The sequence below is a fragment of the Pteropus alecto genome, unplaced genomic scaffold, assembly GCF_000325575.1.
Source record: "Pteropus alecto unplaced genomic scaffold, ASM32557v1 scaffold1432, whole genome shotgun sequence".
In the NCBI taxonomy this organism is placed as follows: domain Eukaryota; kingdom Metazoa; phylum Chordata; class Mammalia; order Chiroptera; family Pteropodidae; genus Pteropus; species Pteropus alecto.
Window position 1 is genome coordinate 115041 of NW_006432008.1, and position 24348 is coordinate 139388.

At 37.8% G+C, this 24348-nt stretch overlaps 1 protein-coding gene across 4 annotated transcripts in view; it reads right to left on the reverse strand.

Moving 5' to 3' along the window:
• Positions 1-2192: 2192 nt before the first annotated feature.
• YBX3 (Y-box binding protein 3) overlaps positions 2193-24348 on the reverse strand; it is a 24082-nt gene continuing 1926 nt past the window's right edge. Inside the window, exons 1-11 of one of the 4 annotated variants that reach the window (XM_025043498.1) lie at positions 23664-23893; positions 22901-22929; positions 20563-20626; positions 19481-19514; positions 16526-16615; positions 14753-14875; positions 11678-11881; positions 6220-6317; positions 4432-4603; positions 3652-3747; positions 2193-2750 (exon numbers count right to left, since the gene is read on the reverse strand). In XM_025043498.1, coding sequence (XP_024899266.1) covers positions 3682-3747; positions 4432-4603; positions 6220-6317; positions 11678-11881; positions 14753-14875; positions 16526-16615; positions 19481-19514; positions 20563-20626; positions 22901-22929; positions 23664-23878 — 1095 coding nt within the window. In that variant the 5' untranslated portion in view covers positions 23879-23893 and the 3' untranslated portion in view covers positions 2193-2750; positions 3652-3681. Of the gene's footprint in view, positions 2751-3651; positions 3748-4431; positions 4604-6219; positions 6318-11677; positions 11882-14752; positions 14876-16525; positions 16616-19480; positions 19515-20562; positions 20627-22900; positions 22930-23663; positions 23894-24348 lie in introns of those variants that run through there. The other 3 variants (XM_025043499.1, XM_025043501.1, XM_025043500.1) reach the window with 3 other exon arrangements.

The following is a 24348-nucleotide window of genomic DNA, read 5'->3' on the forward strand; positions in this document are numbered from 1 at the left end:
GTCAATAAATTTTTTCATCTTTTCAACCATTAGCTCCCAGCAGCTTTAACATGTCAGCTCTAAGAGTTCAGGAACTTTATTACTTCAAAATCACAAATTATCAGCCTTCCTATGTACATTTTTATGCCCCACTAAGAACAAAAAGTACTTTCAAAAATTGCCTCTTTGCAATAAATGCACGATCCTCTACAGTACTGTTGTGATTCGACTTTTTTGTGATATGAAAGCGTCCGGCATCACTCTTGGCAAGTAGTGGGCATTCAAGTATTTTTAGTTGTGTAGGTCTACATTCACAACAGGTGCTGTTCTATTAAACATGCAGAACTCCTGAGCTTCAAATTAATACCAATCACAGCTAATGTACGATCGCAGTGTGCCAGCCTCCTCGTTAATCTCTGGCTATGCTCCCTCCCAGGTAGCCCGTCTCTTGGTAAAACAATTCAAGTCTTTGATCCCCTGCTATGAAAGAACTTATTTCACAACCATCCTCACACCACAGCCAACTTATCTCCTTTTTCTGTACTTTCATCCAGTGTGTTTTAGGGTTGTATTTATAGCCACTACCAAAGTTAAGATTATTTTCCCGAATTCTGCATTGTTAAAATTTTTCTCTGGAAATAGAATAGCTGTAATCCTGAAACGAATGGTATTAAAAGGAAAAGGTTTTGGAATTGTGAGATAAAGCATTTATAAATGCAATTAAAAAAAAAAAAAACTAAATATCCAATAGAGGACTTAACAAAATTATGGAAAGTTATATAATTGTTATATGGCCAGTACAAATGATAAGACTCTGCACATACTGATAATAGAACAGTAAAACTATTTGGTGGAAAAAAAGTCAGTGCCAAAAAAGTATATGGTACATTTTTTAAGACATTTGATAAATGTTTGAAATACTCCATTAAAAATATTGCTTTAAAATGAGCAAAGAACAAAAGGGAAAGTTAGAAAAGATAGGACTGGCTAGACAGTACAGTAACATTACCCATAGAATTTTAAAAACAGATATATCTAATATTAGTCATTAGGGGAACCACAAAACCCCTTCCTTCTCCCTAAATTTGCATAATGTGCCAATTTTACACATACACACATTCACATGTGCAGACTCATGAAAATATCTGAAACAGATTTTTTAAAATGTGCCAACTGAACTTTTATGAAAAGCTTTATACCTTTGAGTATTTTTGCCTATGTACATTACCAATTTTGATTTCTTTTTAAGCCTGCAAGGCAATACCAGTTTCTTGAAGAATCCACTTTCTCCACTTGCCATTTCTTAAACAGGCCAAGTGTGGTCCCTCCTTAGAGTCTGCATCTGCTCCCCTTGCGTGGAATGCTTCTCTCCAGATATTCAAGAGGTTACTGCTCTTCTACCTCAGGACATTTATATATTCTCTTATCTTTTGGAAGGAGATGCTCTCCCTCCCCCCCACCCCACCCCCAATTAAAATAAGCATACCTCCTGCAATGTCAATCTCTATCCCTTTACCATGTTTTACTTTCTAACATTCATTGCCATTTGGCATTAAATTTTACATTTGTTTACATATTTGCTTATTTTCTATATTCACTCACTAAAATATAAGCTCATTGGGACTAGAGCCTTTTGTTCATTTGTTCCCTCCTAACTACTAGAATGGTGCTTGGCACCAACCTAGGGTCAATATGTACTTAGGTGACAAATCATTTGAAAGGTACAATGTATCTGAGAAGTATCTACATAGCACTGACATATTCTGTAGTTTCTCAACCTGGGGGCATCATCTAGTCAGTCCCTGGGGAAGGAAATTTGTAGTACAATTACTAAGAGCCCCCCTTCTTCTTTCTGAAACATACACACACACACAAACATACAATACAACCTCTGGTTGGAAGTTCAAGGATGTTGGAACTACTAACTCCTTCATTAATCTAAGGGAAGCTGCTGACCTCAACAAAGATTACTCAAAAAACACAGAGGACCAAACCAAGTGTGCCTACCGCCGAACTCAGACACAATCTTGTTCATTTCCAGCGCACATTCCAAAAGGAATCCCATTTTCTACTATCTCAAACTCAGATGCCTACACTTTAATTAAACAGCACTAATGCATGTTAACATTTGGCTTTCAGTTTACTGTTAAGTGAATGAAGTGGGGGAAAAAGACGAAACTTCTGCTACAATAGAAAAACATACTCCAGTGATATCTCTTTTCCTTTCAAGGGTAAAAATTTTATTTTTGAGGAACTTCATACTGCACATTTTCAAAGAGAGTCACATAAGAAAGCAAAAATGTTATACTCCCCTCATCCTAGAAATAAATAAGGGCATAAAATTTTCTTTTTAAATCATGACACTTGGAAGTTTAGCACCAGCATCCAAAATGAACAGAAAAGGAAAAAAAAGCATTTACTATATATTTCAGATTTCTTTGGTAGGGGTACACCCCATGTGGTATTAATATTTCTTCTTTCAATTCATATTACCAAAACAGTAAAAACCAGGAAAAAAATATAAACCTAGTGGTTGCTGAAACTGGGGAGGTTGCTCTCTTGTCTTCTGTGCAGGCATTCCCAGAAAAATTGCTGGAAAAAAATTGGCTGACATTTCCTTTTATACTTGTTTCATGAAGAATAGTAAACATTCCAATATCCACATCTTGAGTTATTAGTTTTCCACTTCATTGCTTGGATGTTTCTTTGGTGTTGGTAAGGTCCTCGTCTGCTTTTTGATTTTTTGAATGGTCATTAATTCTTTAGGTCACCTGAAAAAAATTAAAATCAAATTTATAAAGAGTGACAAAATGACCAAGAGTTAAAAAATAAAACGGCAAAAATGATCTGTTTTTTATATAATTCAAAAAACAATATTTCAGAAGCTCTAAACAAAATCGACACATGTATCTTCTATAGATTCGCAAACTACACATTAATCCAATGGAAACAGTCAGTACATACAGTGGAATCACAATAAGATAAGAAGCTAACCTTTATAAAGAGGTTATTCACTATCACGCCCTGTTTAAGCACTTCATATGTGTCATCTCACTAAATCTTTACAACAACCTTAGTGGCCATGTCTAGTTAGTGTCCCCATTTTACCAGCAGCAGACATTATGAGGCAGAGGATAAACAAACTGCTCAGGATCACCTAGCAAATTAGTAGATCCTGGACTGGATACATAAACTTCTTGGTTCGCACACATTATACTGCACTGCCTCCAAATAAATAGTATTGGTTATCAAAAGGAAAAAGAAAGGAAAAAACCACTCTAGCTTATTCTTCAAATTACAGTCGCCTGTTATTAAAATGAGACCTTGTCAAACATGTTAAAATTATCAAACTGGCCACTAGGTGTCACAAAAGTAAAACCTTCACAAGTTTTCTCAAGGGGTATACCATATTAATATCGTAATAGTTAAAACTGTTTCTAGAAAAAAGCATTTGACTCTCATTAACTCTGCCAGAATGTTTGTGTCCCCAAAGCCTAGCAGAAAAATGTGAATCACGGAGATATTTAACCACCAAAACCACTGTCTTCAGATGAGGGGATGACCCCGGTGAATCACGGAATGAGTTTAGACTGCCTTGTACTATTGTTGAGAAATAATGCTATTTAAAAGAAAATATCAACTCAAGCCTGGGCTGCCCAAGCTCTTACCTACCGATGGTGAAGGTGCCTGGGGAGCCTGGTGTTACTCAGCACTGCTCTGCTCGGTGGCTGGAGCAGGGTTCTCAGATGGCGCTTCACCTGCCTTGGTCTAAAACACAAAACCACCACAAACCGGAAATCAATCAATTTGGGTGAGAGTGGAGAGTTGAGACTAAAAGTTCTCAAAAGTTGGAATCTTCTAACTTTTGGAATCTTCCAAAAGTTGAAGGCAAATCACTGTGCAAAATTTTAACTACACTTCAGTATGAGTCAATATGAGCTTCCAAATGACAACACCTCTACTCTCCATAAAAGAAATCCACAATATACAATTACTTTCCACACATTCTTAGAGGCAGGTTCTTCTCTGTCAATTCTTTGTTTCGACAGCCCTAAACATTTTAGCTCTGAATTCCCACTAGCATGGGTAATTCTTTCAGAGAATGTTAATTTAAATTCAAATATTTGGTTTGTGTTATGTACAGGATATACACTCTCTCTCTCTCTCTCTCTCTCTATATATATATATATATACACACACACACACATATATATATACACATATACACATATATACACACATACACACGATCTTAACCAAAGTGTTAATATAAACGTATTATTTTATATAAACGTTACTATAATAACACTGCTATACTTTACATATATTGTAATATATATTATATATATTTCAGTGTCAGATTATAAAACCACTCTTAGAATAAAAAAGAATATTAAACTTTGACACGATTCAGGATAATCTGGCAGTACACCCTCGGCTGGTTGGACTCACCTCTTTGCCATCTTGTGAAGGAGCATTAGGAGGACGGGGACGACGCCGATAGTTGTACGGGCGCCGGTATCCACGGCGAGCAGATGGCTGGTTTGGACCATTGGCCGCTTGTTGATTCTCTTTATCTTCAGCCTCTCCCACGACTGGGGCAGGTCGTGAGCGAGGAGGTCCCCTAGAGCAGGGAACACGAAACAAAAAGAGAACAAGTACAACAGGACGGGAATCCTCGAGAACATAGGTTTTATTCATTTTTAAAGATTAAAAAGTGATCAGTACTTATTGCTAGAATTATGCACAGGCTAATGCAGCACATGGAACTAAGTTTTGGAGGAAAAATCCTATCTTTCCACCATTTCCCTCCTTCGTCTGAATATCTATTTGTAGTGAACAAACATATACTGAACACATACTATGTTCCTACCAGGCCTCAAGACAGGTACTGAGGACAGAAAAATAAAAAAGTGGGTGGTCTGGCATCTGCCCTCCATGAACAGAGTTTAAGGGAGACTAAAGGGATTAAACGTGAGAAGAAAACTAGCACTACTTAGACTATATGCCAGAATGTGTGCTGGTGTGTTTTCATGTTAAGTACTTAATGTCAATGCCAATTCTGTGAGAGTATGAAAAACAAGAGGTTTAGAGAGGATAAGTATTTGGTTGAACTATACAGGATTGCTGCTTTCATAGATAAAAAAGGTCAACTTTCTCAAGATCGCAGCTAGGAATTGACAGAGCTGGGATTCAGATATAGTCCTGTCTCCTCTCTGTTTTCATTAAGACATTTCTATGAAGACTCTTTTATTTGAAAGTCCTTCGGAATTAATCACTAGAGTGATTATGTCTAAAACTGGAATGAATCTTGTGAGGAAAAAGGACAGAGAATGGTACAGATCCTTTCCTCAAACAATACAGTTATTCCTCCTTCAATGAACCCGCGTTGCCAAACTTGAAGGCGGCATAAGCATCGCTCAGGAATGAAGCTCCCATTCCGTACACCTCAGGGCTGGGGTGAACGGAACAGGAAGGCTTACAATGTAGAAAGCTGAAAAGGGGTCTCAGGGAGTCTAGCCCTACTCGCAGTCTTCACAGGGAAAAAGCACAAATAAAATGGCCCACTCCTTCACCAACAATAACATCGTGGGTAGTTAATAATACCTGACATTTACTGAGGGCTTACTGTACCAGGCACCATACTAATCATTTGAGATGCATTTTACATTTAACCCTGCTGACAAGTGTACAATATTCCTTAATGTCCATTTTATAGGTCTGGTGATTACAGTGACCAAGTCTTAGAGAGTCCAGAAACTTGCTAAAGGACATACAGTTACTAATTGCAGGGCAGGAATTTAAACACAATTTCATCTGTAGCATGATTTAACCCTTGTACTAGACTAGCTCGGTTAACAGAATATTCAGTATCCCACTTCCTCGCTGGCACTCAATTCTTCCTACATTTGTACCACTACCATTGAATTACCCATCGACTGTTAATTTCATAAATATAATAAAAAATAAGAATTTATATCATGTAAGTTATCAAATACGAATAATGCTTTGGTACAGGGATAACTAAAAATTCTAATTGTTTAAGTAGGGGGAAAATGTCACAGGGCCATCTGAAAACATATACTGTAGAGTCCCCCCAAAACTTGGACATATAGTCGAAGCAGCCAACTCTTCTGTTATATAATAAATCCACAGAACAGACCCATAATATCCTCATTCATTGTACTGTCACTCACAAGTCCTTCAGCTGGTCATGAGTTAGTGGAAAATGTTACATACCTACGGTACCTGGGACGATAAGTTGGATTTCGATGAACAGGTCCTTGAAGTTGTGCTCCCTCTGGGACTCCATCCTTCATCTCTCCAATCTCACCAGCCTAGAAGGGCAACAGAGCTGAAAATGAGGCTCATGCTACAGGATATGAGAGACACAAAGCACACAGCTGCATTCAGAATGTTTTTTGAAAAGTAAAAAATAAAATGCTTCTTTACAAAGTTGAGAATTCTCAACTATAACAGTGAGCTATTCACTGATTAGATCTTCACGAATGACAGGAAAGAAAAACTCACTTCCACTAGAAGTCTTCTGCCTTATCCAGAGCACTTAATTTTATTTTACAGTATTAATTTTAACATTTTGAAGTATTCCATTCATCCCTTGAAAGAAAATCTATTGTGTAAAAGGAAATGGGATGATATACTACATTTGAGCAATGAAAATTTTTTCACACTTTTCAAACTCAGACCCACTAATTCTACAAACTGGGTATCCCTTCAGTACATAGGCTCTCTTACGCCTCTAAATCGTGCCTTCACCTCTGATTTCTTCCTTTCACAATTTCTCCTTTGTATCTGTTTGCATAATTAAGTATAACATTCAAAAAAATAAAATACGCTTTCTTGATAAATTTATTTTAAGCTGAGGGAATAAAATAATTTTATTGTTGAACTTCTAGGAGAAGAAAAGAAAAAAATCTCTGAAACTCTTTACAACACAGCCACATCTCAACGTTTCTTCTCCATAAAATCATAAAATAGTTTCTACATTCTCTCACTATCAGATCAACCAACCTGCCTACACTTGTATTAATTTTCTTCTCATTACACTGGAAGTGGTCCAAGCTCACGTTCAAAGCCAATCCCTCTTCTCTTGCCTACTAGAGCACTTTAAATCTTTATCCCTCGTTTTCTCTTTCACTGTGTCATCTTCTCCCTTCTCTACTCCATCATTTCCATCCAGGCATACAAACAATGCTGAAATAGAGCCCATCTATTATTTTATTTTGCTGAAATAGAGCCCATCTATTATTATTATTTTATTCTCAATTATTTTATTTTGAAATAGTCGCAAACTTCCAGAAAAGTTCAAAGTATAGAATCTAATCCTCAGAGCCCATTCAAGCTTCCCCAGTATATTCTTTACGTAAAGCAAAAAGACCCACTTAGAACCATGCATTGAATTTAGCTGTCTCCATGTCTGGTACAGTTCTTCAGCCTTTACTCGGTTTTCGCTACCTTGATACTTTTAAAGATGAAAGGCCAGATATTTTGTAAAATACTCCTCGGTGTGGGTTGTTTGGTGTTTCCCTTGCTTAAGTTTATGTATCTTTGGCAGGGAAGTCACTAAAGTGACACTGCATTCTTCTCACTGCATCCTGCTGCATGGAGTACGGTTTCAATTTGTGCCATTACTGACAATATTTGCACGTTGAGGAATAGATAAGGTGGCAGTCTGCCAAGGCTCTTCTGCTATGTTTACTCTTCTTCACTTTGTAATTAATGAGGATTTTGTGAAGAGATACTTTTAAAAGTCTGTAGAAAATACTTTTTAGAAGTCTGTAAAATATTTCATCCCTTATCAAATTCTCAATGTTCATTTATTGATTTATATCTATATAGATTCACGGTTTTCTATTTTATTCAATGAGTTATAATCTGTTACTATCATTACTGGCCAGTGGGAACCCTTTCAAGCTGGCTCATGTCGTTTTGACATGTCTCCAACATTCTCTGAGTACTTCCTTGCTTTCTGGCACAAGATGTTCCAGGCTCATATTGTACTTTCTCTGGCCCAGCTCTGAAACCAGCCATGTCTCCAAAGGAGCTTCTTTTTATTGGAGAACGGTATTTATAAAGCTCAATGCTATATCAAGGTGTCACTGATTTCCGGCCATTTCAGTAGACAGGAATTAAAATACACATACACGATAAGTTACATGTATATAAATGTGTGTATGTATGCATATAAATGTGTGTATATATGTATGGCATTTGATTTGCCCATCTAATGGCATTATGAGTAAGCTGCTGGTAAGGGAAGGCATAAGGGAAACCAGGAGAGAACTCACTCAGTGTAAAAACAAAATCGAATAAAACCAAAACCCTTCCTGACCCCGTATCTTTCTCCAGATACCGCCCCATTTCTGTGAGCTCCTTTACAGACATATATTACTAAAGGAAACCCATCACCACCACCCCAGAAACCTCCTCAAAGTGGAAGAGAATACCTTTTCTTCCTACCCCTTGGCTCTCTCTTGAATTCATTCTAATCAGATTTTTGTCCTCACCATACCACTAACCTCCAAGCTATCAAAGCCAGCAGTCAATTCTCAACCTAAATTCCTCATCGACAGCATTTAACGCAGCATTTCCCTCTTGAAATACATTCTCCCTATCTGCTCCTTCCCATTGGCCTTTGCTGGACTCCTTATCTTTCTAATCTTTAATTGATGTGTCCCAGAACTCAGTCCCAGGGTCGATGTTCCAGCTACACTTATTTTATAGTTAGTCTTATCCTATGTCATGCTTAATTATGTTTTTTATGACTCCAGAGTTATATCTCCAGTTTCATTTCTCCCCTTCAGCTCCCTTCGGCCTCTGCACTTGCCGTTCCCTGGGCCATGCACGCCCTTCCCAACATCTGAATGACTTGCTCCCTTGCTTCACTTAGGTCTCTTCTCATATATAGCAACAAAGACTTTTGTCAACCACCTTATCTAAAATGACACCTTCCTAACTCAAGCCACTTTCTATCCCTTGACTCTGCTTTGTTTTATTTTTCTGCTTACTTGACATCTCCACTTGGAGGTAAAATTTAATGTGGAAAAAGACCTGAAATGATTTCCACCTTTCCCCCGAACCTGGCCTTTCTTCAGTCTTCCTACAGTCATTTCAATCAAACACCGCAGAGGTATTCTTTCGTCCTCACACCGCACATTCATTCCAGCATCAAATGCTGTCACTTTTATGTTTAATACATTCCCTAAATCTAAACACTCATCATCACGCCTCCACTGCCAGCACTCTAATCCATACACGATCATCTCTCTACAGGGAAATTACAGGAGCTGGTCGCCCTACTTGTTGCCTCCTGTGGTCCAGCCTCTACAGTCAATGATCTCTTTAAGTACGTTTCTTTCCTCTTTAGATTCCTTTACTGGCTTTTTATCACATCGATAGTCCTTACCATGGTCCACCAGGCGCGCTTGGTCTACCCTAAGGTATCGCCCTAATCTCACCTCCTATCCCTTTCCTCTTCACTCATACCTTCCCAACCACATGAGCCTTCCTTTAGCTCTCTGAACAAGCAAAGCTGCTTCTTCCTTAAGAACTCTGATTCACAAAAAAAGGACAGATAGAAACAGCTATTAACATGAATAAAGAAGAGAGTTTACTAGAATAAGAGAATGGGAAAAGTATAGGTGGATGTATTGAGTTTAGATCCACCCACTTGAGTGGATTTATTGAGTTTAAGCTCTCCCACTTCTTGCCCATGTAACCTTAGATAATAAGTTGCTAATTGTTTTAAATACTCAAATCTCTTCAACAACAACAACAATAATATGGAAACCATTGCCAACTTCATAAAGGTGTAGGAAAGACTGAGTAAGAATTGATCTCAAACATCTGTCACTTGGCAGACGCTAAACAATATTGCTCCGTTTACTCTATCAAATAATTCTTTTCTCAAAGACTACAAATAGTTGATATTAGCTCAGTAACCAATTCTACTAAATTTTCAAATACACAGAATTATTATCTTTTAAAAAATGGAAGTCATTTGGTCACTGATCAGGGTATATTATGTCCTTGGTACATAAGGGAAATACTATGGGCCTATATATTATCTTCTTTTCCCCATTGTGTCCAAGAAATTTCAGTTTTATATATAGTAGAAAATGTTGACAAAGAGTTTTCTATTTGACCTCGGTAATTTTTACCATCCGAGAGTTCTCTGTATACTTTTAAGCCATTACAATGACAACCTTGAGGTCGCCTAGTTGTATAGAAGAAACTTTTGGAATTTTCACTTGACGCTGTTGGTTAGCTTAAGCAGACCTCTTACTCACTGAACATATAAACATGATATGTAGTAGAAAGAGTCTAAGGAAAAACTGTTGAAGGAATCTAAGATAGCTTTTACTTCAGATATGGAATGAGTAAAAAGTTCAGCCCAAGTTAAAACAACTAAAAGTAGTTCTCAGAATAAGCACATTTTTTTTCAAAATGAGTTTTCAATCAGCTTCTGCAAAGGATTTTCTACATGACATTGAAGTATCGCCTTCAATTCCTAAGGTGAAATATACTTTATTTCAAATAATATGGAAAAGAATCATCATGTTCTCAAAAAATAAGATACATGTGTATATGCTAAATACTAAGAATGATTATTTCAGGAAGGCACTAACATACTAAAAATAAATGTGTATGACAATCTCACTTACTCTTCCTGTCCTCATTTCCTAGAACCCCAGAGCACGGCCCTAAAGGAACCTACTACGCCTCATGTACCCAATCTCTCCATATACGTAAGTCTACTTGTTATTTTTAGCACATTTGTCAGGGACAGCTGTTAAAGCGTGGAAGGGAAAAAACAAGAAGCAATGTAGAAAGAACACAGTCATGCATGATGGGACAGGCGAAGGGTAGCAAAGAACAGACTGAACATAATGTTCAGTCAAAACACTTAGTGGACAGAAAACAAAAACCAAGGACACTTTTTCCACTGAGAGGAAAATTTTGTAGCTAGTGATAACAAAAATGATATCCTATCCTAAGTTTTCCAAGTTTCTGGGAACTGCAAAGTTGGTATAAGGCTTATTAATTACAGGTCAAGTTCACAATACCTGTATTAATATTTTGCAGTAAAAAAGGAGATCGCTAATCAACAATCTCCACTCTATGGTAGCTTTTCTTAATAATCGACACTATCCTATCCAAATTAGAGACTTATTAGATGTTAGCTATCCTGAGGGAGGCATTTTGCTAGTCTTTACTTTTGATTTAATCATCATAACCCCATGGTGGAGGCAGGTTATCATCCCGAGTTAATGGATGGACAAGTTAATCTCTCAAAAGTTTGGTTTTCTCAAAAGTTCACAGATAAAAAGTAGCAGAGACAAGATTCAAATCCCGACCTGCCTGACTTCAGAGTTTAAGCCCTTACACATACCATCTGCTTCTCTACTTTACTTCTTTTATTTTCCTATAAACTAGAAACTGTGCACTATGCACCAGGGTCCCCAATCACAGGCATGGCTCATGTGGTTGTGTTTTTAGAAATGTTACTAGAATGACTGCTCTGAGAATGCAGACAAAACCTTGCCTCAGCTTTTGTAGCATCGGGAAGCAAGGTTTTACTTCCGGCAGCTGGTGTTGGAGGAGGAGGAAGAAGAGGAGGCAGAGGAAGGACGGAGGGGTGAGGACTGCTGAAGAGAAGTCCCAGGTGCAATTTTACCTGCATTCTGTTGGGATGGGAAAAGACCCGTGAGCGACGGTCAAAGGTCTGTCCCACGTGGTAAGGCGGGAACCGCCGCCGGTACTGAGGGCGATACTGGGGGCGGCGCAGCTGACTCCGGGCCCCAGAGAACTGCCCATCAATGGCAGGGGGTTCAAATCCTTCACTGCTGCCGCTCCCTTCCTCCTCCTCCTCCCCAGCGTACTAGCGAAGCAAAGAAACAGAGATTCAGAAAAAGTTTCAGCAAGGAAAGAACCAAAGAATACCATTTAGGATGAATATCACCAAAAGAAAAATACCTCCCCAAAAGAAATAATCCCTTTTATTATACAGACAAAATGCATTTAACCCAGATCATCATGTGATTACCTGGGATAAACTACATTAAGATTAAAGTAGATCTGTGCAGATAAAATACCAAGAAGCAGAAAAGCAAAAGCAATCAATCTATAATGAATTTAATAGTCATCTAATTAGAATTAATGAGTATTAATTGACCAACTACCCAAAGATCATCTACAACATTTATAATATTTAGCACCATCAAATGTGTGTCCCCCAACATTTGCCTCTTCTGGGGCAAAGTTAAGGCAGTCAAGAAAAAATATAGTTTGTAGTGTTATCAAGTTTGTTCTAAATAAATGGTTTACTTCCTGCAGCTATTCTCAAAGTGCGGATGGCGTCTCCCAAACCCTTCAGGGGGTTACTAAGGTCAAACCATTCTCATAGTGCTACGAAGATGCTATCTGCCTGTTCCTATTTCATCCTCTCAGGAGTGTGTGGTGGGGTGTCCTAGAGCTGCAATGACACGGTCTCTCGGTCTCTCGGCAGCCTGAATGCCAAAGGAGATATGAGAATCCAGCTGCCTTCTATTAAATCGGACATCAGAGATTTGCAAAATTGTAAAACAACACCATGCTTCTTGCTCAATTTAAAAACATATAGTTTTCATAAAAAATGTTTTTTGCATGTAACGAGTTTATTTTACATCAATTGAATATCTTTTAAATTTCTGCTTTAATTTCTAATATAATATTAATAGATAGAAACACACATAAACAAAGACTCTTGAGAGCTCAATAATATTTAAGCATCTAAATGGGTCCAAAAACCAAAAAGTTTGAGAACCACTGATATCGCATGATTTTCTTTCTATGTTTAGGAACAATCTTAATTGTACTTTAATATATAGTAATAAGTAAAAGATACGGGCAGTTTCTAAATATAACTCCTACTAACAAAGGGAATTATTGACTCATTTTATATTTTTTCCTGCATTTAAACTACCATACCATATACTAATATTTTATATTAAAAAATAAAAACAGCCAAATATCACTCAAAGAATTTATTTCAAATCTTATTTTAAAGGAGAATATGCAAATGCCAAAGGTAGTCTTAAGGAAAGTAACTATAGTTTTTTAAATGAATAAATTAAAAATTAACAATAACCCATTTCTTTTGGGGATGAGGGTATTTGGAAAAGCTTCAACTATAGCCTCAGCTAGTCTAATTTCAGAAAAATCAAGCCATTCTACACCTTGTAAAACCTGTATCGTCAATTACATAAAGACACAGACTTCACAAATTGTTTTTCTTTTCAGGCTTTTTGTGTCTTTTTGAGTTTTATACAGCCAAAGCTTTCATTAGGAGTTTTCATAACATAAGAGTAATGGCAGCACCACTGCCAAACATGCTCTTGAGCCGTAAGGATTTAAAGACATTACAACAGAAAACGTTTATTCAGGTACACCCTCAGAATTTTGACTACTTTATTTCTAAACATCTTTTACCTGCATGACTTCAGAATTCCCAGCTGAGGAGAAAAGTAAAGGAAAATTTTTCATTAAAGGTTTCCTACCACTTTTACTTCTGAATTAACCTAGGAATCAAAATAATCACAACTAGAGCTCTGTGACTCTGTTGAACTTGAGTTAACATGATTCAGGAAATGCTGTAGCTCACATCTACTCCCACCCCCACGCAGCTTACTACTAAAAATCAAACAGAGTAAGCAAAACATGGGTAAGAAAAATATAGAAACAGAGAAAGAAGATGTAAAGAATGTGATAAAAATCAGCTTGAGCAGGGTGATATAGATGATAGAATGGCGAGGAAAAGCATTCTGGTAAGCAGAAAGATATAAATCTGTCAATGCATAGAGATAAATCATTCTGTCTGCAGATATTTTATTCTGGTGAGATTTTTCAAAAGTTTTCCTTGGATGACTCACATAGCCACAATCCTGTGCTCGCAAAGCATTTTGAGTTTCATTCTATATTGCCAATCCAAGGCGTTAATTCTAGAAACATCAAAAAGTAACTTGAATCTATAGGATCCTCATGACCACAAATGAATGAGACTCTCTTTGGATGCTCTGAGAGTACTTTAAATTGAGCCTCCTGAGAAAAATATAGCCAGGCTTGGTTATAAACCCTTTCACCTGAATTGTTATCATCAACTTGAAGAACTAAAAATCCAGAGAATTACTTATTACTTCTTTACTTTAAAATAAAGGAAAAATGCTATGCTAAATAAAATAGCTACTTAATCGAGAGAAACTTAGTATTTCTGTGGCCAGGACTGTTTATTAGCCTATTCCCAGGCTACTCCCCATTCTTCCCTGCCAGTCAAACACTGATTTTCTTAGCAGTCAAGACTGCCAGTGCCAAGGGATGAGCAGGTTTAGGCCAATCACAGAAATGTCATTCCCCTTTCCCAATAAATGCCACTAGGTTCTAACCAGATAAAAGAGCCCAATAAAGAGAGAATGGCTTTTTGAGACCCTTAATGAAGCCTTCTTGTTACAAGATAATTAAATTTCTAAAATTTGCAGCCTAAGACATACAAACTGATAGAACTTTTGAATGGCAAGTTTCCAATGAGACCAGTGGCTACGGATAAATTCTGGGCACTAAAAATTTCCCATCAACAAAAATAGAAGGAAGGAAGGAAGAAGGAAAGAAGGAAAAGAAAAAGAAAAGGCAGCATTTATTAATCTGTTCCATGTATGCATACTTAATTTTAGATTGAACATGTTTTTCAATTACTGGTTAGGAAGAGGGACCAACATACATTACGGGGAGGTCCACGGCGTCTGCCATAGTAGCCACGTCTGTAACGGCGCCGATCAGCAGCATAACGGCTCCCTTCCACAGGAACTCCATCTGGGCCAGTCACATTGGCAGCTTCTGCACCCTGAGACAGAAAATAAAGATGGCATCAAAATTTAAAAAAAGCTAAACTAACCCACCAAAAACAGCCTTAGAGAGCCAAAGTGTTAAAGACTGGCAAAATGTACTGTCAATTCCTATCGTGACCTCAAAAACACACCCAAGTTTTAATAAGGTGAGCAAGGTATTTAATGTCCTGATTGATATGTATACAGCCTGTTTGCTCACGCAATCTAAACTTTGCCTTGTTTGGTTACGCTAAGTTTAAGAGCAGCATGTACATTTTTAAAGAACATAAACTAATAAATATAATGTAACTGTCAAAGAACTAATGCTAGACAAAGAAAAATAATCCTCAATGGAAAATAACTAAGATCACGTGAACTTCCTAGAAAATGCTGAAACCTACGTTACTCTAAGAGATACCAAGAGAATCCCTATTCGTGGGCTCATGTGGCTGTCCGGCAATGACTTATTGATAGTGAAACTGCTCCCATCTTGGCAGCAATGGGAAAAGAGCATCCTCGCTTTAGTTAGTATAATTTCTACACATGCAGACTTCTCTATTATTCTCAAACAAACTTAGTGTTATCCTCATATGGACAATGGATAAAAATAATGCTTCAAAAAATATAAAAAATTCAGACAAAGGAATTCAAGAGTATATTTTACACCCTACCATCAATGTGTAAAACTTCAAATTCTGAAAACAAACAGGGGTAAAATTAACCTGGCAAAACAAAATTTTAAGAGTTGGATGGAATAAGAGAGATGATTACAGGCCAGCATTTGCAAGAGACCCTGGGGATCACATTGGTAAAGACGTCATTTAAATTTCTATATTAAATAAAGTGTTCTTTTAAAACCAAACAGTTTGGGAGCCACTAAAAGTAAGGACTCTGAAAACGGTGTATATGCACATATGTGGGAAGAGCACATGCATAGGTATTAACTCAGTTTATCCTTCAGCTGCCATGATCAGCTGCCATGGAAGTTGTACCACATACGGTTTTAAAGTGTTTTTATTCTCATTCAATACTGTTTTACTGATCTCTATAATGGATTGTTGATTAAAGACAAAGCATAAAGGACATTACTAATATTGGAATTCAAACTGTAACAGCATAAAGAAAATTCTGTAGAGACACTTCAAGATGATCCATTAGCTTCATCTGAACAAAGCTGTTATGTAGTCTACCAAGAAGCCTTCAGCTTTCCAAAATCCAAGCCAAAGAGAAAACACAATGATTATATTCCATTTGAATCATCTTTTACTGAGATTAAAGCATTCTTTACTGTGTATTATTTATGCAGAAGTGCTTACAAATCACAGCTTGAAAATTTTCTTATTAAAAAGTTAAATTTTAATCCACACTTGCACATATATTTATACCAAAATAAAATATCATTTTAAATCTTGAGAAATTAGCTTTTCCTTCCAGAAATAGGGTTCATCATTTATTAAATGAAAATTTAAAATGTACTTTTATAATATATCAAAGAATATTTATAATAACACCCAGTAATCAAAAATATTTCTACATAAAAGTCACTTCTTCCTGTTACACAAAAAAACCCAAAGTAATGTGAATTCATAAGGGGCTGAGAGATCATTTACAATGTGAGGAAACCAAGTGCCAGCACACTCCGATACCCAGCCACAACTTCTTCTCACCTTCTCTCCTTCCACCACGTCAAACTCTACAGTTTCTCCATCTCCTACACTGCGCAGATATTTCCGTGGGTTATTCTTCTTGATGGCAGTCTGTCAAGAGAAGAGAAAATTCTAAATGACGTATATGTCAACACTGATGACAGATTTCATCATTTTCAAGCTTACTGGGTATAATGAAGAAACTATTGACCTATTATTACTTTTTAAAACTATCATTCTCCTACTAACCTGAATCTCTAAAACAACAAAACAAAAAAACACTATAAAAACCATTCCACATTAACCTCTTGATTTATGTTATCCTTCAGAATTCATCTTGGTAGGTGTATTAAACAGAATGTGTAGATACCACACACTCCTGTTATAGCCTGATCATGACCTACTCATGACGTTAGATATATTGGTTCCCTCAAACTACTAATCTAGCACCATCAGTTGAGGGGGAGGAGTTGGATGCCTTCATGAATCTTACACACACACAAGCACACATTTTAGGTATAAAGCTCTATAGAAAAGAGAAACTGCTAACCTCGAAAAGAATTTTAAAAATGTATGAAGGAGAGGAGGGAAGATGATGAATAGGAAAAAGGAATTAGGAAATGCCAAGGCATTTCTAAGAGAATATACAAAATTACCACAGGAATCACAATATTACTGAAAATCTGGCCTCTGCCCCACCACCCATTGTATGGGTGGGAAAACATGAGGCTAATAAGTAATTTATCTGAGGTTATAAAGATGCAGCTTGGGGAGAGTAGGGGAGTAAGTGGGGGAACTCATATCCCTGTACTGTATCTACATATTTATTTAGTATTTTTCCCACCACATCATGCACATGTCCCTGATAATATATTAAAAGGTCAATGAAGATGTCATCCTGCATTCAACATCTGCACCTAAATATGTGCTTATGAACAGATCTTTCTTTTTCAACCAGTAGAAGGAAGCAGAATAATCCTTGCAATGAATTTCTATTTCCTTCTGGTATCTCTAAATAGTTAAAGGGGCTCTGAGTTTCTATGGAATTAGGTCAACCTTATTTTATAAAGCGATTAGGTATGTGTAATCCAGCCCTTCCCTTACTCCGAGTAGGAGAGAGAGAAAAAAAATTAAAGAATGAGCCAATAGGGCAGAGACTTCACCCACAGAGGAAAAAGGCAGTTCAGGACAGGATATATGCGCACGCAGTTTGAACATTCAGCCATTCCAAAGCCAGCCCCTCCCTGCCCGCTTGTTCCCTTTTTCCTGTTAAACTGGGCAGGCCTCAACACAGTGAGGTGACTCACCACACAGCCTCACGGGGGCTGAAATCAGGTCATATACTCTCAGGCTAACGAAGCTGGCCACAAGTGCAGAAACTTGTGAGGTCTTTCAGTCCAACAGTCACCAAACGCAGAGTTCTTACCCCCAAAAGATCTATTAACCTCTTGGTATTATAACCAACACTTCCTTTCAGTTTGTTATGACTTTAAAAGTCATTGTATGTAAACAAAAAATCTACTCAAATTATCTAGGTATAACTCAAATATATCCAAGTCAAGCAGAGATATAAATGACAGAAACCACAACTAGAAAGCTTATTCTTAGATATCACTATCTCCAGTCACCACACTCCACCTCAATACACACACAATCCTAAACAAAAGAAAATAAAAACACTGACAACCAGATGCTTGCCAGAGCCCTGCAGGTAAATGTGCCGGTATTAGAACCTGGCTCTGAGCTCCTCTGTTGTTATACACTTAGAACTATGGACATATTGGATTCAATTCATTGAAAACTAAATATAGAAAAAGGACAGTAAGGGTAGGTATTTTTTCTTTTAACCTATTTTGTAAAGCAAGAGCAGGATTCATGATAAGAGAATAAATAACATCCTAGGCTAATAATGTAAAGAAAGACTGAGATACCTGCAGCAGAGAAGCCCATGTTTTCCATATTTTACCCATCTTCTACACTGGCTTCGAATTTAAGGGAGTGTGGGGCTTTTGGCCTGACCATGTGCTAACAACCAAGCCTACCTTTGACAAGAGCGAGGACTATCCTAGGAATTGTGAGTTTTCTCATGTCTTGAATACATACGCCCTAACTATCCACTTCGCTGTGCTATTTACTCCAAATTAGAACTGCTCTGATAGAGGAGCTTTAACAAATACCCACCTAAGCAAAACCAAGACAGTTCCAGCCAAATATTATGGGGGAACCACACAATCAAGAGAACAGGATGCCGTCATGGAAACAAAAGGTTTTTTTGCTAAAGACTCAAAGGCTTTAGAGTGATATGGGGGTTCAAAGTATGTACTAAAAAGGCCTTAGATGTGGCACATAAACCAAGACCTAGGGGAAGAGTATTTCAGGCACAAGAACATGTGGGAACAAAGTACATTCCTGGGAGGGAAGGACAGTGAGGCTAGAACTCAGTGACCAGTGGGGAGGACAGTAAAAGATGAAGCTGGGGAGTCATAGTGAAAAGTTACAAAGGGCTGTGTAATACCCGGTGAGAATTTAGATTCTCTTCCAAATACAATAGGAAGGCTTGGAAGGTTTTAAAAGAAAAGACTGTGTCATGGAAGAGACATGATCTGATTTGCTTTTTAAAAAGACTTCTGTAACTGCTGTATGGAGAAGAGCCTGGGGATTGGGACAATAAAAAAAAGAAAAAATTAAAAAAAAAAAAAAAAAAAAAAGGCTTTAAAAATTAAAAAGCGGTCTAATCAAATATTACTTCATTTCATTCAAATTTAAAAACTCTTTGAAAATAGTTATTGTGATGGGACAGAAGAGCTTATCTGCCAACCTTAAAATGTGGGATTGAGCTCTTGCCAAAATAAAATCACAGAAAGAGTTTATGGTAGAATAATGATGTATAGGATGACATTCAGGAATGGGAAAACAACACAGTACCAACACCACCCTCTCCACACATATAAAATGTAACATTTATTACCCCCTTACCTGATGTACAAATACATCTTCTTTGGTGTCATTTCTGTTAGAAGAAAAAAGCTCACAATTAAAAGGTACTAGGTAGGTGGAAAAACTTAAAAAGAATAGATGTTTTATGAGTTTAGATCTCAAGACTTTGAAACACAACATACATTTTTGTTTATTCTCTGAACTCAATTCGGATGCCGGGAATCAATCCCCATGAAAAACTGCTAAACCCCCAAGATACCCACCTTACTCTTCCTCATTACCACAGTGCTTAGATCCGAGGGTACAGATTCAACACACAGAAACATCCCTTTCCTCTCATCTCTTTCTAAATCACGTGGTATGTAATCAGAGCCCCAGATTTCTCTCCCAGCAAAAGCAAAGCAAGACAGTTAAAAGGACAGAGCACAGCTGTGAACTAGGCTCTCCTTACACTGAAACCTAAAACAGTCCCCCAACCACCACCCCACTCTAACTCCTCCTTCCCCACCCCCACCCCCACTCCCCCCCAAAAAAAACAGGCAAGGAAGAAATTGGAGGGTTTTTTTAAGTGTGTGTGGAGGGGATGGTTGAGGTGGAAGGGGTACAAAGAAAATTAAAATATCACATAAAAACATATTTCCAAGAGCTTGCACTCACATTCTCATTCTTATATGATTAGAAGTTACCATGGTTTAAAGAAAACACTACAGTTTCTACACAGGACTTGGACCAGACCTGGGTTACAGATCCAGCTCAATTACTCACTAGTTGTGTGACCTTAGGAAAGTTGCTTAACCAGTCTAAGACTCCATTTCTCCATCTGTGAAATTATGGATATGAAGTCAATTATCCTAAGGCCCTTCCCATTTCTTATTTATCCCCCCCACCCATTTTTTTCTTTTAATAACTAAATTTTATAAAATAAGTTATTTATCAATGTTCTGGCAATGTATTCTAACTAATATTTAATGACCAGTATCTTAGAAATGAGATTATTTACAGCACTTACAAATCTTAAAAACTCATACAAGCCATTAATAAAGTATGGTGAAGAATTTTTAACTGCTGGTGCCACAACATAGCTATGTTTTTAAAATATGTAAAGATACAAACACACATACCGATTTATAAATCCATATCCATTTCTGACGTTGAACCATTTGACAGTGCCAAGGACTTTGGTGGCTAAAATAGGATTAAGCAGATAAATTAGTAGCTGACCTACAAAGAGATAAAGCTCATATCACTAAGGTCTTAATAGCATTATATAAAGCCCAAACATACCCAAGGAAACCATTAAAAGCTTAATTCCAAAATATATTAGAAAAAGAAAATGGAGCAAGTGAAGCTATTATAAGGAAATACTTTCAAAAGAATAAAACTTTCTTCCCTGTTAAAACTTTTATATAGTCATAAGATAAAGACTGGTAATAAATCTATACAATTCTGCAGTAATTAAAATTGAGAAATATCGTTAAAGGAAAAACAAAAAAAAAAATGTTCTTCAAGATTATAGTTTAACAGAAAAAAAATGTTCTAAAGTGCAACAGAAGGGTCACAATGAAAGAGAATGTAGATAAACAAGGTAAGCACAAGTGACCTTAACACATTATTTTCACACTTCGAAACACTGGCAAACTTTATTAAGTGAAATAGTAGTTCCTTGTTAATAGCTAATCTACAAACACATAACATAAAGTATCTTGTCTAGTTGCCAGTTGGGGGCCTATCAGAGGAGTCAAGAGTAATAATAGAACTGATGCTGTCTCAATCCAGTGCTGTACTCACCACCCTGAGACATGATGTAACAGGTCTTTTCAAAACACAGTGATGAATTTGGGCTTCTGTTTCACTGTTTACTCTCTGCAGTTGGTGGGAATGAAATTCAGTATTTTCTATAAAGTCTCCCTCTTAAACATGATTATTGTATCCACTTTCCATCCCGAGTAGGATCACTTCCGTACAACACCAAATTTTAACAGAATTTAAGAGAAGTCATCTAAACAAATAGTATGGTCATATTAACTTGTCCTTTGTAGATTCATATTTGTTACAGTTATCAAGTAAAATCTGAGGGCTCCTTTGAATCAATTTTGAATGCCAAATTCAGTACCTCTAAGAAATGCCTATGTCTGAAGTCAGGAAATGCATAAAGAAATTATCAAGATTCAATGAAACAGGAAATCTGACAATAGAGTACCTTAAAAAAGAACTTAGTAGAGAATGAGAGTAAAAATTAATATTAATCCATGCTGAAATCTCCATGAAATACAAAGTTTGTAATTTCCAAGGATAAACAATAAGGATACAGTTTTTAAACTCAGCACTAAAAAACAGTAATTAGGATTTGCTCTGTTGTGGGTATAGTTAGTTCTTAGTTTTGCTAGGTATGCTTGAGGAATATTTTAGCTCTTTGTAAAAAGAAAAAAAAAAAAACACTACTCTTCATGTGTCCAAGATCATTCAGCCCACCACTGACAGAGCAATCTCTAACTCCGATTCCAAATAAGGAAGATGTCTCCAATGAAAAACTTAAACCATTGGCATCTTCAGTTTTAGGCCATTCTAATTAGAGCAGCTGGGCAAAGAAGAAAAAAAATGTTTTAGATCCAAATGTACACTGAAGTAGCCTGCTTTTGATAAATCATATGCTTTTAAGTCACACATTACCTCAAACGATATATTTTTTGTGTCTCTTTTTATGTGCCCCCCAATTAATGACCTGGGAAAATAAAAAGCTAGGAACTGTTTTCGATTCATTTTCATAAAAGTTAATGTCTACCACTGTCAAAGATATAACCTTGATTAGAAAGGCAACACTAATACAATGAGGAAAAGATAAAAATTGATTCAAGCCTAACCTCAATCCAGGCTGAAGGTTATTTCTCTCCCCTCACCCCACCCCATGTAGTTTTAAATTTTCTCCTAATTCCACAAATATTTTCAACAACTTCATACGGCCAAACACATTCATACACACTTCTTGCTTTAAACCCTAAACTCACTTCACCTACACAAAAGGGCAAAGGGAGGATAGAGGAAGGCCATAATGGCTTCCATAATGTTCATTAGAAGGGAAGTGTTTCACTCAGGTAAACTACTTTTCCTGGCCTATGGCTGTATGTACACTGAAGTTAAAGACTGTAAAAACTAGAATGGGAGAATCCAAAAAAACCTGAATTCCATTTCAGTTACTAATGTGCCCGGCACATTTTAGGCACCCATGTGTTTGCTTGGCAAAAAAGAAAAAGAAAAAGAAAAAGAAAGAAAGAAAAGAAAAGAAAAAAACGAGATGGCAGGACACAGAGAACAGAGACAAAGTGTTGAAAGGTCACATAGAAAGCTGCCCTTCATTTTGAGAGTTGGAGTTTCAGTGGAAAGATGAAAGACCTCCAGAATCATCACCAGGATGTAGTAGAGGCTTTAACAGCAATTGGTGGCTGAGAAAGTTAACTTTACCCGTTTCTTTCATCTTTAAAGATAGATATCTGCTTTAAAAATCCAGAAGGTCAGTTTAGATCCAGAAGGGGTACGAGAATCAAGTGAATAACTGCAAAATTCCTTTATTACAAATAGAATTTAAAGGGGGAGGGGGGTATATCTTAACACCACTTTGGATAACCCAAGGTTGTCTCTCTGACACATTTTGCATGAAGTGTTCCAAGAAAACACTTGTTGGAAACAATATCACAGTTCAGTATTGGCTAGACTTAAGCAACTTTTAGTCCAGCAAAATGAGAGCTATTTTGTTTCTTAACCGACACAGGTTACATTTAGCATGGGCAGTCAATGAGTAAAAGCCCCAGAAAAAGAAACAGGCCTCTCGAGGTGGGGAACAAGGAACTATACTGTGCTTTCTTCACATTATTCCCTCAATGTTCTTCCTAAGAAATTTGGCAGGCAAGGATCAGAGGGATCAAACACACTGCACTCAAATGCTGAAAATTTCTCTAAAGCATCCTACTAACTTTCCTGTTTAAGAGAGTGAGTGATATATGCACACACCCTTGAGAAAGCTTATTTATTCACCACCCACCTGCTTTGTAAGCCTCTTTAAGGCCTCACACAGGGCGTTACTTGAGAAGGCTGCACGTGACAAAACCAACAATGACAACAGAAACCCTTTCTAACGCTCTGCTCCCAAACCCGAACTTTTCATCAGACTATTTCCTTTCCTAAGTTAAATGTCCCAAGATAACGATGTTCTAAACAAACGTCATACCCACACTTCCTAAAAAGTTTTTTCAGCTGCCGCACCACGAGCGTTCCCCACAGTCCAGGAAGAAGAAAAGGCGTAGCGACTGGTAAACTGTGAATGGTTCTTCGCAGCAGTGGGCACAGGGAGGGAGGAGGACGTGGGACCAAGATCCAAGAGAATTGCAACACCTCTTTCCCGACATGTGGCCGACAGACGCATGGCGCCTTTCCCGTGCCCATGTGGGAAGGGCATCAGGGACAGACACCTGAGCCTCCCCAGCAAGAAGTCTTTCCACTTTTTCCTCCCCGTCTGCTTCTGGGGCCTGACTCTTCCCCAAAGGAAATCCTCCCCACACCCAGATCCTGAGCAAGGACTCCAAAGTCGCCGTCCCACGTGTCTGTTCCTCCCCTACATCCACATCCATCCCTCCCCTGGGTCCCCTCTCCCAGGCTGCCGCTCCTTTCTTTACTCTTTGCACCGAGGCATTTACCACTTCGGGAAGGGGTGACAGTGTCTGGCTAGGCGACCAAAGTTAAGACCCAAACTGCTGGCCCAGGACCAAGAGGAACGCGCACCCGGCAGCGAAGAGCGCAGAGCGCCACGCGCTCACCTGGGAGCTCCTGCAGGACGGGCGCACTGCGGCCGCGACTCTGGGGACCCCAGGTCCCCGGGCACCCCGAGGTCCCCGGGCCCCCCGTACGCTCAGCTC